We start from the raw sequence: 17,699 nt of genomic DNA, 5'->3' as shown, positions 1-17,699 counted from the left end.
CTTAGTACTTGGTGGCAAAACCCTTGTTGGCAATCACAGAGGTCAGACGTTTCTTATAGTTGGCCACCAGGTTTGCACACATCTCATGAGGGATTTTGTCCCACTCCTCTTTGCAGATATTCTCCAAGTCATTAAGGTTTCGAGGCTGACGTTTGGCAACTCGAACCTTCAGCTCCCTCCACAAATTTTCTATGGGATTAAGGTCTGGAGACTGGCTAGGCCACTCCAGGACCTTGATGTGCTTCTTCTTGAGCCACTCCTTTGTTGCCTTGGCCGTGTGTTTTGGGTCATTGTCGTGCTGGAATACCCATCCATGACCCATTTTCAATGCCCTAGCTGAGGGAAGGAGGTTCTCACCCAAGATTTGATGGTACATGGCCCCGTCCATCGTCCCTTTGATGTGGTGAAGTTGTCCTGTCCCCTTAGCAGAAAAACACCCCCAAAGCATAATGTCCACCTCCATATTTGACGGTGGGGATGGTGTTCTTGGGGCCATAGGCAGCATTCCTCCTCCTCCAAACACGGCGAGTTGAGTTGATGCCAAAGAGCTCCATTTTGGTCTCATCTGACCACAACACTTTCACCCAGTTGTCCTTTGAATAATTCAGATGTTCATTGGCAAACTTCAGACGGGCATGTATATCTGCTTTCTTGAGCAGGGGGACCTTGCGGGCGCGGCAGGATTTCAGTCCTTCACGGCGTAGTGTGTTACCAATTGTTTTCTTGGTGACTATGGTCCCAGCTGCCTTGAGATCATTGACAAGATCCTCCCGTGTAGTTCTGGGCTGATTCCTCACCGTTCTCATGATCATTGCAACTCCACGAGGTGAGATTTTGCATGGAGCCCCAGGCCGAGGGAGATTGACAGTTCTTTTGTGTTTCTTCCATTTGCGAATAATTGCACCAACTGTTGTCACCTTCTCACCAAGCTGCTTAACAATTGTCTTGTAGCCCATTCCAGCCTTGTGTAGGTCTACAATCTTGTCCCTGACATTGTTGGAGAGCTCTTTGGTCTTGGCCATGGTGGAGAGTTTGGAATCTGATTGATTGCTTCTGTGGACAAGTGTCTTTTATACAGGTAACAAGCTGAGATTAGGAGCACTCCCTTTAAGAGTGTGCTCCTAATTAGTGTAATGTTAATATTTGTTCAGAGTTGGCATGCTCTAGTTAATTGAAATTACATGAATGCATAGTAATATGTAAGCATGTTAATACATGGTGCAACTAGACATGACTTCCAAACTCACGTGTCTGCAGGGGTTCACTTCACATGTCATCCGGAGTTGTGCAATGCTTGTGATTGTACATTATTTATATTTTAAAGCCAAATAAAAAAATACATTTAACGTATCTTTTATTAAAGGTAAACGCACTACACAAAGAAATAAAAATTTAAAAATACGGGCCTGTATTTGCATGTTTTTGTCCTTAAGTATATTTAAGTTATTATTTTAATGGTAGATTTATTTGAACAGTGAGAGACAGAATAACAACAAAAGAATCCAGAAAAACGCATGTCAAAAATGTTATGAATTGATTTGCATTTTAATGAGGGAAATAAGTATTTGACCCCTCTGCAAAACTTGACTTAGTACTTGGTGGCAAAACCCTTGTTGGCAATCACAGAGGTCAGACGTTTCTTATAGTTGGCCACCAGGTTTGCACACATCTCATGAGGGATTTTGTCCCACTCCTCTTTGCAGATATTCTCCAAGTCATTAAGGTTTCGAGGCTGACGTTTGGCAACTCGAACCTTCAGCTCCCTCCACAAATTTTCTATGGGATTAAGGTCTGGAGACTGGCTAGGCCACTCCAGGACCTTGATGTGCTTCTTCTTGAGCCACTCCTTTGTTGCCTTGGCCGTGTGTTTTGGGTCATTGTCGTGCTGGAATACCCATCCATGACCCATTTTCAATGCCCTAGCTGAGGGAAGGAGGTTCTCACCCAAGATTTGATGGTACATGGCCCCGTCCATCGTCCCTTTGATGTGGTGAAGTTGTCCTGTCCCCTTAGCAGAAAAACACCCCCAAAGCATAATGTCCACCTCCATATTTGACGGTGGGGATGGTGTTCTTGGGGCCATAGGCAGCATTCCTCCTCCTCCAAACACGGCGAGTTGAGTTGATGCCAAAGAGCTCCATTTTGGTCTCATCTGACCACAACACTTTCACCCAGTTGTCCTTTGAATCATTCAGATGTTCATTGGCAAACTTCAGACGGGCATGTATATCTGCTTTCTTGAGCAGGGGGACCTTGCGGGCGCGGCAGGATTTCAGTCCTTCACGGCGTAGTGTGTTACCAATTGTTTTCTTGGTGACTATGGTCCCAGCTGCCTTGAGATCATTGACAAGATCCTCCCGTGTAGTTCTGGGCTGATTCCTCACCGTTCTCATGATCATTGCAACTCCACGAGGTGAGATTTTGCATGGAGCCCCAGGCCGAGGGAGATTGACAGTTCTTTTGTGTTTCTTCCATTTGCGAATAATTGCACCAACTGTTGTCACCTTCTCACCAAGCTGCTTAACAATTGTCTTGTAGCCCATTCCAGCCTTGTGTAGGTCTACAATCTTGTCCCTGACATTGTTGGAGAGCTCTTTGGTCTTGGCCATGGTGGAGAGTTTGGAATCTGATTGATTGCTTCTGTGGACAAGTGCTCCTAATCTCAGCTCGTTACCTGTATAAAAGACACCTGGGAGCCAGAAATCTTTCTGATTGGGAGGGGGTCAAATACTTATTTCCCTCATTAAAATGCAAATCAACTTATAACATTTTTGTCATGCGTTTTTCTGGATTTTGTTGTTGTTATTCTCTCTATCACTGATCAAATAAACCTACCATTAAAATCATAGACTGATCAGTTCTTTGTCAGTGGGCAAACGTACAAAATCAGCAGGGGATCGAATACTTTTTTCCCTCACTGTATATGTTCTTTTAAACGTCGACATCGTTACCATCAGCCGTGTTTAATCCACTGCTGGATGAAGGCCTCGCCTGCCCGCTGCTATCCCTCATGCTCCTGCGATGTAAATATCCACCTGAATATTACATTTTGCGAAACAATTGGTTTTATTGCTAATTACTAGTATATTTCGGGTAAATTCGTATGTTTGCAATGTCTTAACGATAACCCTCCATCACCCAACAGCCAATCAAATACATTTGTCAAGTGGGCAAACAAGGATATTTATTCGGTTTTTTTTTCAGCACTGCAGGGGAAATGTTAAAAAGCAAGCGACACTTTGACAAGTCATACTTGTTTATTTCCTGTTGAGGAAAGTGTATTGACACGTGGCAGAATGTAATCTCTGCATGGGGGAGAGTCGGCCGATATGTTCTTGCGTTGAACCGTGACCCCAAACCGTGACCCCAACCCGTGACCCCGAACCGTGACCCCAAACCGTGACCCCAAACCGTGAGCACCGTCAGCTCGCATGCGAACCGTCACGTGCCCTCATCTCGTCAAGCTCAACTCTTTAAAACTTGACGCATTTTTAGTTTTTGATGTTGATGTTGTTGATGATGACGCACACAAAAACTCCACAATTCACCCGGAGAGGGCGCTCCACGCTAAGTCGGCACCCCACATTCCTGTCAGAAGTTATGAAAAATAAAAAATAAAATCCTTCATACTGCTAAACCCTTAGAACGGGGGGGGAGGGGAAATCGATGTTAATAAGCGACGTTTCGGGCAATTGCCCCCTGTTAGTAATAAGAAAATGTGCGCGGAGATGATTATTATTATTGTGTTGTTCGTTGTGCCTGTGCATCACTGCCAACGACGATTCACCTCGCGGTGTCCACTAGGGGGCGCTGCTTCGCTTAAATGTTTCGTGTTTTCTAATTTAGTTTTTTTTTTACAAAATGGAACTTAAAGTGCGGAGGACAAATGGAACATTCTAGCCACATTCATCGACTGACGTTCCAATCGACTAATTTTGCGGTTTAAAATCGCGGCCACCGTCTCTTGAAGGTGGGAAACCCCCATCCCTGTCGCCCCCGCCCAGCGTGAGGTGCACGTGACTTCGGCAAGCGCCGCCCATCACCTCCAGTCCAGCGGCACAATTGGGAATGTTGGTGAGACTTGTGTCCCCCTCCAAGTTTCGTGTTACCCCATTTTTCAGGCACTTGAGCCGATAATCGTTCTAGCGGTCGATTACGGAAACGATCAACCTTGTGGAGACTATGATAGTAATAAACAATTTCTCCTTGCATACATCAGTCTCTTCACATTAAAACAAATAATGTTTTTTTTTACGTAACCCAGAGGCCACGAGGCCTTATTGGTTGCATTGCGGGTTGTTCTGCATGAATGTCCGACGTTTTGCTCCACGTGCTGGGAGCTTTTTCAGGAACTGGGCTATCCACACGGGTTGGGTTTAAAAAAAAAAAAATCTTTCAATTCTATAATCAATAGGCCATTATTAATCCACAGCCAGCATCTTGTAGACTACGGAGCCGTCATACCCGGTCGTGCAGTCTCGCGTCGCCACTAAGCAATCTCACGTATGCACAGGCAACCTCGACCTGCCTGCCTGCTGCCTGTCTCGATGCCATTTCACCGGCAGTCAGTCGCTACAGACGTCAACGTCGTTTATCTTTTTAGCTGTAAACTTGTAGGGTAAACTTAATGTAACTTGGCGCGTATTCTTGTCGTTTGAAAAGAAAACCGATGGCAGGGGAGGGTTCGCATTGCACACCGAACTAAACAAAAGAACGGAACGTTCTCAATACAACTTCAAAAGGGTTCTGAATATGCGGCCAGTTTGTCATTTCGGCTTACGACTCGGGGAGTCGAGGAAACGTGGCCACATCTCAAATTGGGGGTTTTCTCGTCATTTACAGATTTAGACTGACAGAAGTCTTGGCCAGTGGGACACGAGCAAAATTGATACACATAAAACTACTAAACACACACACAAAACTACTCTACATGTATCGATAACACTGGCTTTAAATAAAATATGTATATATATACAGTACCGTACCCCCTAAAACGCTGACATTTCGGGAGATTGCCGTTCTTCACTGAACGCGATGGGCCATTGCCTAAAACGTAACGTACTTTATATATTTTAAGGCCACGGTGTTTTTGACGAATCTGTCGAGTCTTTTTTTGCGTTTAAAGACGGAAACAGAGCGGGGTTCAAAAGCGCCAACAAGAGATGAACATGGCTATTGTTTTTTTGTTGAATGTGGGAGGCCCTCCCCCCCACAGCACGCCTTCCACAGAGGAGCGTCAAAGTTATGTGTGTGTGTGTGGCGTGGTGTGTGGTGGTGGCGGAAACATCCTGTTGCGCCGCATTCCAGATACCATCACCGGGAGGTTCGGGCAGGGCCTGAGACGACCATCTCGGCAGGGAGGGAGGCCGGGCCCAGAGCCAATCAACTCGAGGGTGGGGTGGGTGGGGGGAGGCGTTAACACCTTTCGGCCGCATTACCTTCATCTCACCCCACTGCTGCAAGATCCGTCATTCGATAGTCACGATCGTTGTTTATTGGGGTGGTTTTTTTTGTTGTTGCACAATGCCTTTGTTGTATTGCGGCATTGCGCAATATACGAAGGCGGTGGGCTCACGCGAGGTACGGATTGGAGGTAGCTTTTATGCCACAGCAAATTAAATGTTGATATGTCCTTTGTCAAATCCACTTCTGGATGAAGGCCTCCTTCATACGCTGCAACGTTTTTTTTTTGGGGGGGGGGGGGGGGGTGGGAGCGGGAGGGTAGGGGTTGTTTGACCATACTTCACCACGTTGGTCACTGAGGGGGGGAATCTCAGATATCACTCATCACTGATGTTAACCGTCGCCGGGAGTCGAACTCGGGTTAACTGGGTTCAGAGTGCAGTGAGTGACCAACCGTGCAGCCGCTCCAACTTGCAGGTAGCACAACGCTCTCCCATATGGGTTTAGAAAGTAATTTTCAAGAGATTCCCGTCTGGAATGGTTGGCTCATTTTGTGCGTTCATAATACAACGGGAGTGGCAGGAGAAATTCAATTCCATAAGAGGGGATAACTTATAATGTAATGTATTCATCCAGTGAAGCCTCTCTGAGTCTCAACACACATTGATGAGGGTCCTCCCTTTGGACATTTGGCCCAAACCATTTTAAAGCAGTTAATCAACTTTATGTGGTGCTGCTGTGGCGATTGAGGGGCACAAGCACACATTTTTTAATATCTTTCTGGAAAAGAGCCATATAGCTCAGTGGGCCTTATGCCTTGGAAAAATAAAAAATAGTTAATTTGTTTGCCTTTAAAATTAACAAACCAAACTCAACGCATTCCATGATGGACTATGAAGAAGGGCCATTGCTCAAAATGTCACTCATGTATATTTTTGTTCCGTTTTAAGTACACAGTGTTAGTTACACTTTTAAGAAGTGTTTTGCAATGTAATGTTGTCGGCACAAATCCACACAGAGAGGCCAAGGACCCACTTCCTGTACTGACATCCACATCCACCACTCATATTGGTGCTGCTATAGACTGGAATGGAAACTCATTAAACAAAAAAAACAACGTGAATTTCTGTCGGTTATGAGAACCACATGTGGCACTTTCCCGTGTCAATTATCACCAACAGCTTCAGCACGCTGCCTGAATTAGGGCGCAATAAACACATGGCATCGATCAACGCCACGGCTGAGTCATTGGACCAAGAGCGCTAGCGCTGCGTAAACTTTTCCAGGTCATTCAGTGCTGTGGTTTGACAGAAATTGCCAGGATTTACAGGAAATATCTATTTTGGTATACGGTATTTATAACTTGCATTGTGAACCTTTCATATTAAGACGTTTCTTGCCAAAAGTGTCCCAATTGATCAATATTAAAAGTTACAGTTTTAGCTTTAGGTGTGATATATTATACACTATAATAATTCCCTTTCCCAAAGAATTCTCACCGAGTCTCACGACTCTTTCAGCAGGGTATCCAGATCCGGCAGGACGCTGCTGGCGAACGTAGCGGAACAAAGCAGCCGTACAGAATAAACGCCTCATTTGAGACCCAAACATGGCATCTCCTCCTGGCTTTGACATTCTTTCTCAAAGATGCCGGCGAGTGAACCATCAACCGCGTTGGAACTAATCAACAGGCCGATGCGCGCCATCTCCTTCACAAATGGAAACTGGAAGACAAGCCACAGTCGTGCGATTGTGATCACGCAATCCAAACTATGGACCGTACAATAAACCCACTGGAGTCTGCGCTCCTTCGATGCATGAGGAACAGCAAAACTACACCAACTTTCTCCTGAAGCCCCTCTCGTGGTGGCGAGCTTAGCTCCTGATGATCTTGCGCGCCGTTATGCAGAAGAATAGAATACCAGAGTATCCTTAACATTGGGATGTTTTGCAACTTCCATTAAACAGTGCTCTCGTCATGACTTACAGGTACTTATTTTATAATATAAACGCCCAACTTGATCTGTGATGAATATGATGAACGCTGCATTTCCCGTCGTTTTCATGCAGGGGGTGCTGCAAACCCACGCGCGCCGTGCTTGAACGGCGGAGGCGCAGGGACAGACGTTCGATCACGTTGGAATCGATCTGCAGACGGCGGTCTTCTCGCACGGCCAGCAGCTCTACGTCGCATTATCTCGATCCCGCAATCCCAACCAGGTGAAAGTCCGCATCGAACCGAAGCCCCAGCAAAGGACATCGACTTAACGACGAGAGAAAATTCACACGAAATGTCGTTTTCAATGAAGTCTTCCAGATATAAAATTCTATTTATATATAAACAACTTTCTCTATCTGTCTGTGATGAATATAATGAACGCTTGAGAGAGGGAGAGAGAACGAGGCCATTCGGTGTTGATTCCCAGAATCGACTTGGCCCCCACCGACACGACTTTGCCATTTGTTTTGCGACGACGACAATTTCCCATTCTCCCCGCACACACTTTCACAATCTACAAGTCGCAGGGACAGACGTTCCATTACGTTGCTAAGCAGACACAACTTTATCTATGGCGCCCCCCAACAACCTAGTATAATAATAATGATGACAATGTCCCGAAAAGCATCAGTGAGTCATAATACTTAAACAAAGCATGGTGGTCGCCCATCCAAGCAGTAAGCAGGCTGAACTCTTTCATTCACAGATCTCACATTTAGACTTCCTTTGCCAGTACCAAAATGTAATAATAAGTTTTTTCCCCTTTTTTTCTGGCAACAAAACTGAAACCTTTTTTACAAGGATTCATGTCTGCATTAACCACAATACCTGCAGTCAAAATGCAAACAAAAAACATACTATGATAATATATAATATAGGACAATGCATATATTATCATAGTATTTTTTTTGCATTTTGACTGTAGGCATTGTGGTTAATGCAGACATGAATCCTTGTAAAAAAAAAGGGTTTCAGTTTTGTTGCCAGAAAAAAGGTGAAAAACCTTATTATTATTAGGTCTCACATTGTCAGGCACGTTCATGGTTGATTCGATCGCGCTCAGCACTCGCTGGAACAGACGTGAAAGCAAGCCCAATGCGGTATATATGCACGCGTTTTAATACTGAGTCGACATTTCTTTTGAAAATAACCGTGGACTTTACAACACGTAAATGTGGCTTAATGCATGTGTAAGACTACGAAAAGAGCGCGGAAAGCAACGTCACATTATAAAAAAAATACATAATAAGCATTCATAGTGCATTTAAAATTCTTATCAGGCTAAGGATGCCAACAAAGGATTTCCCCCCCCCCACCCCCACGGGACAGTCACGAAGAAAATGCATTGACAATGGCAGTTTTTTTGTTGTTGATGTAAATGTTCAGCCCAGCTCGACGAACCCCTGAATCGCCCCCGTGTCCCCTTTTCCACAGGCGACTGGGGAAGCCCTCCTGTGTGTTTGTGTTACGGGAAAGAGCAAGGGGTGGGGGTGGGGGGAGTGGGACACGTATGACGACGGCCGAGACTTGCGGAGCAGTCGTTTCACATGCGCGCACCGGCAGGTGATTTACCTTGGCAGGAGCCTCCTGGGAAAAAAAGGAACCGCGCATGTACTGTGCACGTGTGTATGTTGAACTACTTGCGCAGCGTACGTAGCTAACCGTGCCAATCAGAGACTCGGCAAGGGCTTTTCCTTGGTAAACAAGCTTAATTATATATAGAGAAGTGATCATTAACGGGCTGTTAACGGACATTGGCACGAACTCTGCAGCCTCGAGGAAAAAAAGACAGCAAATATCTATAATTTCACAGACGTGTTTTTTAGGGAGTGTGTTCCTCCAGGCCCGTCTCAGGAGAGTTTGAAGCTTCGGTGTTGAGAAAAAAAAAGACTTTAAAATGACTTTGCGGAGTGCTCATTGCATTGCTCGTGATGTCTGGGATACCCTCCCACTCCCCATCCGACACATAAACTCCATCACAGTATTATTCAAATCTGAACTATAGGCCTTTTTTTTAATTCATCCAGGCATGCGCTGAAAAACAGGTTATGCATTTTTGGACATTGGAGCGATCGGTATGAACGAGCCGCAGCTTTTTCGCCACTCCTGTGAAGGTTTCCTGGTTTGGTTGGGAAGTTGGGACTGTGCTCGGGGATATTGTGGTGGTAGACCTCGTGGACTCGTTTATCTGCTATGGTAACTTTCTCGTTGTTGGCGCTTTTTGTTTTGGCGAAATTTATTCATTTGTTTATTTATTTTAGATTTTTTTTTTTTTTGTCGTAGGGGTTTCATTCGCTCGGTCGTGGCCGTCTATGGGATTTGGTCCCCATATCATTAATGTACAGCGTTATGGGGATGCCATTGGCATGAATGACGCGGTATAAAATTAAAGTGTTATTACCGTCATTGTGGTCTGAGTCTTGCGCTTTTGAAAACACCACAGCAGGTGTGTCAGTGGAGGATGATGTTGCACTCCTGAAATTAAAACTATTCAAAGTGAGTTTCATGTGAAGGAAGCTTCAAATTCACAGAGACTCACGTTACTTATTAACACTTCCACTGCCTCATTACAGAAAAATAAATATATCGGCTGACGTTAAGGGTAATGGCCCTCCTTTTAGAGCAAAGAGAGGTGAAGATTGATTTGCCGACTTCTAAATTGAAAAATAAAACTGGATTTTTTTAATGAAATTGACAAACCGTCTTTGATCGACTCCTGGATAGTTTTCTACCGAACTATTCTAAATTGTTATTTTACCAGATAAGGCCTACTGAGCTATATAGCTGTTTTTCAGAAGTGACCAGGCCACAAATGATAGCTCAACGAAGTGGCTTATCACATGGAAATGTATAACAGCCACATACTCAGAAACGCGTGTTTCTAAATGTGGAAGGAAAAACCTGAGGACCCGGAGAAAAATCCACGCGACCACGGGGAGAACATGCATACTCCAAATATACAGCAGGTGTCAGAACTCGAGATCGAAATTGAACCCACGACCTCGTGTATACCTGGCGAGGCAGTTAACATCTCGCTACTGTGGCACCCTCCCGTAAAACACGGCGTTGGGACCTGTGTTTTTGAGTCGGGTATTCCTTTCTGCTGAAATTTTGCGAGCGAAAAGTTTCTTCAAAAATAAATCTGAGGCCCATATGGGGGGGGGGGGGGGGGAGGGTTGTGGAGGGGGCGGGGGGGAGCTCGTGCTCCGTAGGGCAGTTTCTCTTAGTGTGTATGTTGAACTTCTTTCGCACCATACCTAGCCAACCGTGCTAATCGGTCGTGGCCAAAAAGCTAAACAAAATGCATGACCATGTTGGCAGGGGTACCCAAGCACAAATTAAAACGAGCTCGCCACGTTTAGTCATCACAACTGCGTTACAATAGAAATTATACATATGAAGCTGACGCTTTGTACAATGACAATTTTCTTCAAGTCTCCTTCACTGACTGACCCACCGACGCGTTAGCCCATGAAATATTTGTTTCCGCGATAAGCAGTGTCGCTGACGAATGCGGCAAGCCCTCGCGGTTTTGTGCGTCTCAACAGTTAATGTCACGTGTCGCTTCAAAGTTCAAATGCGGTTCGCAAGCTGTAACCAAAGACAAATATCCCCCCTGAAGCCTAAACAGACTGTTGGGGCAAGTGCTGTTAGCGAGCCCCTATGAAGGCCGGCAGGGCACACGAGGGGGTGGGAGGCCGGCACAACACACCCGGCCTCCTTTGTCTCCCCAGTAGTGATGTTTACACACTGCATCAGCTACTCATTTGAGGCTGAGTCGACTTACGGGAAGCCCAGGACGAGTTCAGATATTCGTTACTGGTGTTGGCCATGAGTGGGAATCGTGTTCGCAGCGCAACGCGCTAACCGCTACACTACCGCTCTCCTGCGCTCACACGCTCAATCGCTACTCCACTGCTATATATACAAAGACTCCCCGTATAGCCTTAACAGACTGTAGGGGCAAGTGCTGTTAGCGAGCACGGCACACGAGGGGTGGGTGGCCAACACCACGCCCGGCCGCCTTTGTCTTCCTAGTGGCGATGTTTACATATCGCACCAGGTACTCATTTGAGGCTGAGTCGACCTAGGGGAGGCCCAGGACCGATTCAGATAATCGTCACTGGTGTTGACCGTGAGCGGGAATCGAACCCAGCTCGCCAGGTTCGTAGCGCAGTGCGCTAACCGTTACACACACACACGCGCGCGCGCGCAAATGAAGGCACTTTCTAGGCAGCTAAAGATACACAACAGAGCTCTCCTACACTTGGGGAAAGTTTCTGGCTTAACTTAAAATGTACATTTGGATTTCAATACCAATATAATTGTTGAGGAGGGTCGCTTAAAGGCACCATCTGGTGCTATGCCAAGGCATGTATCTCTACTCAGCATTACTGTGTTTGTGATAGCGGACTGAGAACAGCTTCTGCCGAGGATAGATGGCCGGTTTATTGGTTTTAATATTTTTTTCTTTAAAGCTTTCGTGACTGCAGGGATTCATATTCTTGGTTCTTTCGGTAAAGTCACGTAGAAGGGAAACAATAAAATAATATAAAAAAATATAAAACAATACAATTCTCACGACATTTCGACTGCAAGACAAGCAATCATCATCAGGTGTGAAAACCACAGCAATTTTTTCTTGCTGTGGTTATCACACCTGATGATGATTGCTTGTGTTCCAGTCGAAACGTCGTGAGAATTGTATTGTTTTATATTTTTTTATTATTGTATTGTTTCCCTTCTACGTGGTTTTAATATTGCTCACTTTGTAAGTTAAAACATATCGAACTGCATTGAATGGTTTAGATTTCACCATCTGCATTTGAATGCAGATGTTTGCTTTACCAGGCAAGCAATTACGATAAAAATATATATAAAATGTAATTTTCGTGTTTTTTTCTTCTTTCAGAAAAAAATCCCATCGATAAAATTTAAAAACAGTGCAGTAGCTGTAAACCGCGTCTCTTTCAGAGTTATTTTTCTGAATTCCTTTAGTGACAAAATTCTGGTACAATTTGAACGAGGAATATCATACTTTGGGACCTGTAATCTTGAAGTAGTCACCGGGAGTTAGTGTCATAGTTGATCGGATATTTTTTAACTCTCATATTTTTAAACTCTAGGCCGAGCATGCCCCCCGATAAGTGAAAACAATAAGCCTCTTTGTCGTGAGTTTAGGGGGCCCATAGACGTGACAATGGTTGCACCAAATGGGAGCTCTGCAGCCATTGTGGAACAACAGTGGAATTTAAATCCAACACTCGGTCACAGCCATCCATGTGTATATGATGTGAAAATAATAGCAATAATAGCTTTGGAAGGCATGCGTGTCACTGTGAGTCTGAGATAAAAGCCAATGAGACCACATTTCAATTTCACGACAGAAGACGTTCAAATTCGACCGTTTTTACGCAGATTTCTCCTGCGTAAGCCCTGCTTTTGACGAGGGCACGGATGTTCACAAGCACGGAGTCCACCTCCGAGATGGGCCCCGGCCAGTGGCACAGTAGTGCGCTCGCACAAGCCTGCACGCTCGATAGCCGCGAGACTGCCTCCTCCTCCTCCTGCCGCTCCTGCTGCTGCTACTGCTACTGCTGCGGCCCAGCAAACCGCAGCCTCGCAAGAGTCGGAAACAAATAAACGGAACAAAACGGACCTTCACAGTTCGACGGCGAGCCGCGATTGAGCACGGCTCCCACGATCACCTTCATTCGCCTGCGCTCACCATTCCGCTCGCCTCGCTCGCCCCACTCTCTTTGGCGTAGTGCGCTTAGCATGAGTCCTGGCGCAAGCAATGAAATGAAGCCACCCCTGTTCAATTTCCACCCCTAATCCCTGCACCCCCCCCCCCCCCCCCTTCATAGCCCGGTCCCTGGGCCCCTCCTGACCATGGGTTTCGGTGCAATGGCACCGCCGGCGCACTCAATCGCCACACCACTGCCCGCTGCACCTCACCGCACTTCCACCCACCCCTGCGATTTACCGTCGACGGTGGCGAGCCTCGTGACTGTACCCGCTCGCTCCGTGCGCCCATAAACGAGGCATCTGCTTGTTTTGCAGCACCTCTGTTATGTCACAGCGCTGGGTAAACAGTGTCAAAGATGATCTCTTCTGTGTTTCTACCACTTAGCACTTTTATCCAAACAGATACGCTTTGTGTTGTATATGCAATGTGCATCTTCGTGGTTTTTTGCCAACTTTCGTAACTGGTTTTGCAAGGCCTGGGCCATTAAATGAGCATTGGCAGGGATTTACGAGTATTGTATTTATGATGTAATGATGTCTGCTCAAAAACCTCTCGGCACTGCCACATGTAAGTGCATTATCGCTCAAAAAAGAACTAAATAGCTGTCTGTCCTCCCAGTGGAGTCTGGTGAAGTCATCACCAAAGCTCGAACAATGATTGTGATGCAGCCTCTCCTATCTCTACATATCACAGGACCAGCGGAAGACCTTAACAACACTTCTTACCTTCAGCCACTACTGACACGGGCCAAAGTCAAGAGCATGAGCATGGAGCCTCACTCATTTCCATTGGTACAAAGTCCACATTCTCACCACACAGAGCCGAGTATTTCCAGAGGAAATCCACCACTGTTGAACTATCCGCAAAGTGATACTTCTTTTTACCGACCGTAGAGGGATGATTGACTGGCATCAACCCCCATGATCGGGATTCAAATTCACAACCTTCTGACTGCAAGTGGAGCTCAGGTAACCACTGGGTCAGGTGGCTGGATTCAAGTCGATATAAAGCGGATAGAATATACTGTAACATGCGTACACGTAGACTTGCGTTAATGTGAAGTTAAATGTCTCCTTTTCGGCCACATTGGTACTTCCACAAACCACACCAAGACAGAGAAACTGTTCAATGAAGTCTCCGGCTCAGTGGGGGAGCGGCGGGATTGTGACGGAGCCCGCGTGCCGTCGCTCAGCTGTAGTGGCCCGTGCGCAGGATGTCGGGAAAGGAAGGTAGAACCTCTGGGCCCCCCAGGAAAGCCTCGTGGCCATGAGCGCCGTTCGGGTGGCAGGACGCAAGGTTGCTCCTCAGGTCGAAGGTCGTCGCCACCTGCAACTCAGTGCCAGACAGCAAGGGAAGTCAGGGAGGTCGGCGATCAGTGGGTGGACCCAAGGACAGCTTCACGAGTCACCACGACCGAGACCTGCTGTGATTGGCAGTTACAATGATACAACATAATAAAGATTTGTTTTTGTTTAGATCGCGTAAGTATAAATGTGTCGTTAACCCGCCGCCAACCCACACGGCCAATTCGTAAGGTTTGTCAAGTAAACAAACCATGCCCATTAGTTACTACTTCAGCCCACCGATGTGGCGTTGGAGAGTAAATCCACAACATTTACGATGTTTCACTGGTGATTACATCCAGCATCATCGGCCGATTTTTCCAGAATTGCCATTTAGTTTTTTGTGACAAACCTTACTAATTGGCTGTGTCGGGTAGGTGGCGCATTAAGGACACATTTATACTCACGCGATCTCAACCAAAAAACCCATGAATAATATCGGTTGCGAAAGCCTACGTGTCAAATTATACAACCATTTATGATTGTAATCATGAAAAAAGAATAGGCTTTATCCTTACCGTCAGGAGCACAGGTGTTAAGTTGTTAAAACTAAAAATAGACACCCATCACAAGGGATCAAGCCTCCTGCATTTACCACGCATGCTTGTGGTAAAACGAACAAACAGCCTTTGAAAATGTATGCATTGTCCTTGAAACTGATTGGCCTACACATGAGACAGCCTCATTAGCCGATTAGCGTGGTTGGCTACATATGGTGTGAAAGAAATTCAACGTACATATATACACATTATGGCCTTGTCTCAACAGTGTGAGACCAAAGAACGTCAAAGGCGAACAGCACAAACACAATGGAAATATTACAGCATGACATTATTGGGTCCAGCAGTTTCATCTATGGGACACTTTTCGCCAGTATCAAGATAATGAAAAAACAAGGAAAAAGATTTAACTTGCTGTCTGGCAAGAATACCGTACAGGTGTTAAGATGTTCAAACATCAAATTGACACCCATCACAAGGCAATCACGTCTGTATTAACCACACATTCTTGTGGTCAAACGCGCAAACAAATGTACTTTGATAATCTATGTGATAGCTGTTTATTTGGCGTTTGAACATCTTAACACCTCTTGCCGGATAATGATAAAGCCTCTTAATCTTTTCATCATCTCGATACTGGCAAAAAAGGGCCCCATAGAATAATAATGATGCTGCTGCACAGTGGTCACCGAGAAGTGTCTAGCTCAGTCTCAAGGCTATGTTACAGGAGGCTCCTTCATTGGGATGTTCCGGTGACACTGTGAGGTGCTATGAACAATTTTTTTATTTTACCATGTAAGGCGCACTGAGCTATGTAGCTCATTTCAGAAGCGACCTGGCCACAAATGATACCTCAACGAAGTAGCTTAATTGCGTGGAAATGTACAGCAGCCAAGCGCATGTTTCTAAACGTAGAGGGAAAAACTGGAGGTACCCCGGGGAAAAATCCACGCCACCACGGGAAGAGAGACACGCAAATTCCAAATTTACAGCAGGTGTCAGCGTCGGGATGGAACCCACGACCTCCTGTATACCAAGCGAGGTAGTTAACATCACTCGTGATCCAATCCCATCACTCGTGAGCGCGCGGGGGGGCTATCTCACGAGTTTTTCCATCGGATGCGGAAACGTCCGAGAATTGCTGCGTCACAACCGTTTCCATCATCTCAGCCGCCGGCTCTGCCCGTGGCTCATCCGCGGGGGGGCCCCGGGACCGCCGCTTGACTTTCATCGGCGCCCGGCAACCACGGAACAACTGTCAACATCCACCCACCCCCCCGCAACCCCTGCAGAGCCTTCTGCAAGCTGAAGAGCCGTGACAATCCGTCCATTTTAACGGTCTGGCTGAACCTGCCCGACAGGTTGCGCTGTCTAAATGAAAAAAAAACACACACGTGCGAAATCCCCAACGGAGACAAAACAACCGAAGCAAATAAGACTTTGGAGCGTCCAACTCGTTTCCTAATGAAACAAGCGCGCTGCCGCTCCCGCAAGCAGCAGCAGCAGCGGGCCATTGTGTGCCGAGGCGATACGGGATAACGAGCCGTGTGTGTGTTTGTGTGTTGCTATTCGCTGGCGAGTCGCAGGTTAGGTTTGCATGGCTGATACGGCGGCGATTGTCATGGGTTGCATGCAGAGGTCAATTTCATCAAGGGGGTTAGAGTTAGCAACAATCCCCAATTGTGAGTGTTCCTGCCACGTGTTTCCTGCACCAGAGTGCGGACAACACAATCGCACGCACGCACACACGCATGCACGCACACAATCACAGATGCGCGCACACGCATGTGCACAGAGAACCACATGCACATGTACGCACGCACGTGTATTCAAACGCATACACACAAACATGCAAATATGCTGTTAGCGACCACCTATGAAGGCCGGTACGGCACACGAGGGGGTGGCCAACACCACCGGCGCCAGGCGAACCACCACACTACAGATCCCCTAAGCCCATGCACACACACGCACATGCACAAATGCACACAACAGCCGCCATTTGCCACTTAGTGGAGATGATGTCACCACAGCGCTTGTGCCAGGCTAGGTGTGCTCCGAGGCCATCACGTGAAGCGCTGGTAGGAGGTCACGGGACAGACCCGGGTGTTATGGGTTAACTGACGGGGATGACTGACAGATGCACCAGCTGTGCTCCTCAGAGTGCTGACTCACACTCATCGTTGTGAGCATTCACACAACAACGCACACATGCACACAACGACGCACGCACGCACGAACTCACATGCGGGATTGCTTTCTGCCCAGCGGTGTACGCGAGAGCGAGCAAGGCCTGGCGGGATCTGCTGAGCGGGCGGTGAAGGTTGCAGCCAGCACATTTACATCGAATAGCCGCGAGATTCCCCATGCAGAGCTCATTAAACCCCTTGGTCGCGATCGCCTCGTGAGCCCACAGAAACCGGACTGGCTCTCTGCTCCTCGGCCACGATTGGCCGCGAAGATTTAAATCAGGGCCGCCACAGCGAGAGAGCCGCTAGACCGGTACAAACAAAAAAAAACCCTCTCAATGTTCGATTACCGGTTTTTAGAATGTCGGCAACGGGGGAAATATTTCCTGGCAGAATTTTTCTAAATGTACCAATTGGCACGCGCCGACACACGCGCGCGGCACGACGGCTAAAGTCACATTTGGCCTCATTTCTCAGTTTTCGTTGTCGTCGTTCCGCTCATTCACCCGGGAAAGC

The 17,699-nt window shown here is 46.7% G+C and overlaps 1 protein-coding gene across 1 annotated transcript in view; it reads right to left on the bottom strand.

Moving 5' to 3' along the window:
- Positions 1 to 8,500: 8,500 nt before the first annotated feature.
- The window catches only part of LOC116941065 (aryl hydrocarbon receptor-like), a 49,672-nt gene continuing 40,473 nt past the window's right edge, over positions 8,501 to 17,699 (bottom strand). Inside the window, exon 11 of the mRNA XM_032951666.2 lies at positions 8,501 to 14,477. Within this exon, the coding sequence (XP_032807557.2) occupies positions 14,340 to 14,477 (138 nt within the window). The 3' untranslated portion in view covers positions 8,501 to 14,339. The remainder of the gene's footprint in view (positions 14,478 to 17,699) is intronic.

Source organism: Petromyzon marinus, chromosome 10 (genome assembly GCF_048934315.1).
Source record: "Petromyzon marinus isolate PM22_M1 ecotype Great Lakes invasive population chromosome 10, UKy_Petmar_22M1.pri1.0, whole genome shotgun sequence".
Classification (NCBI taxonomy): domain Eukaryota; kingdom Metazoa; phylum Chordata; class Hyperoartia; order Petromyzontiformes; family Petromyzontidae; genus Petromyzon; species Petromyzon marinus.
Note: the sequence above shows the minus strand (reverse complement) of the source record. Positions and strands in the feature narration are given on the sequence as shown.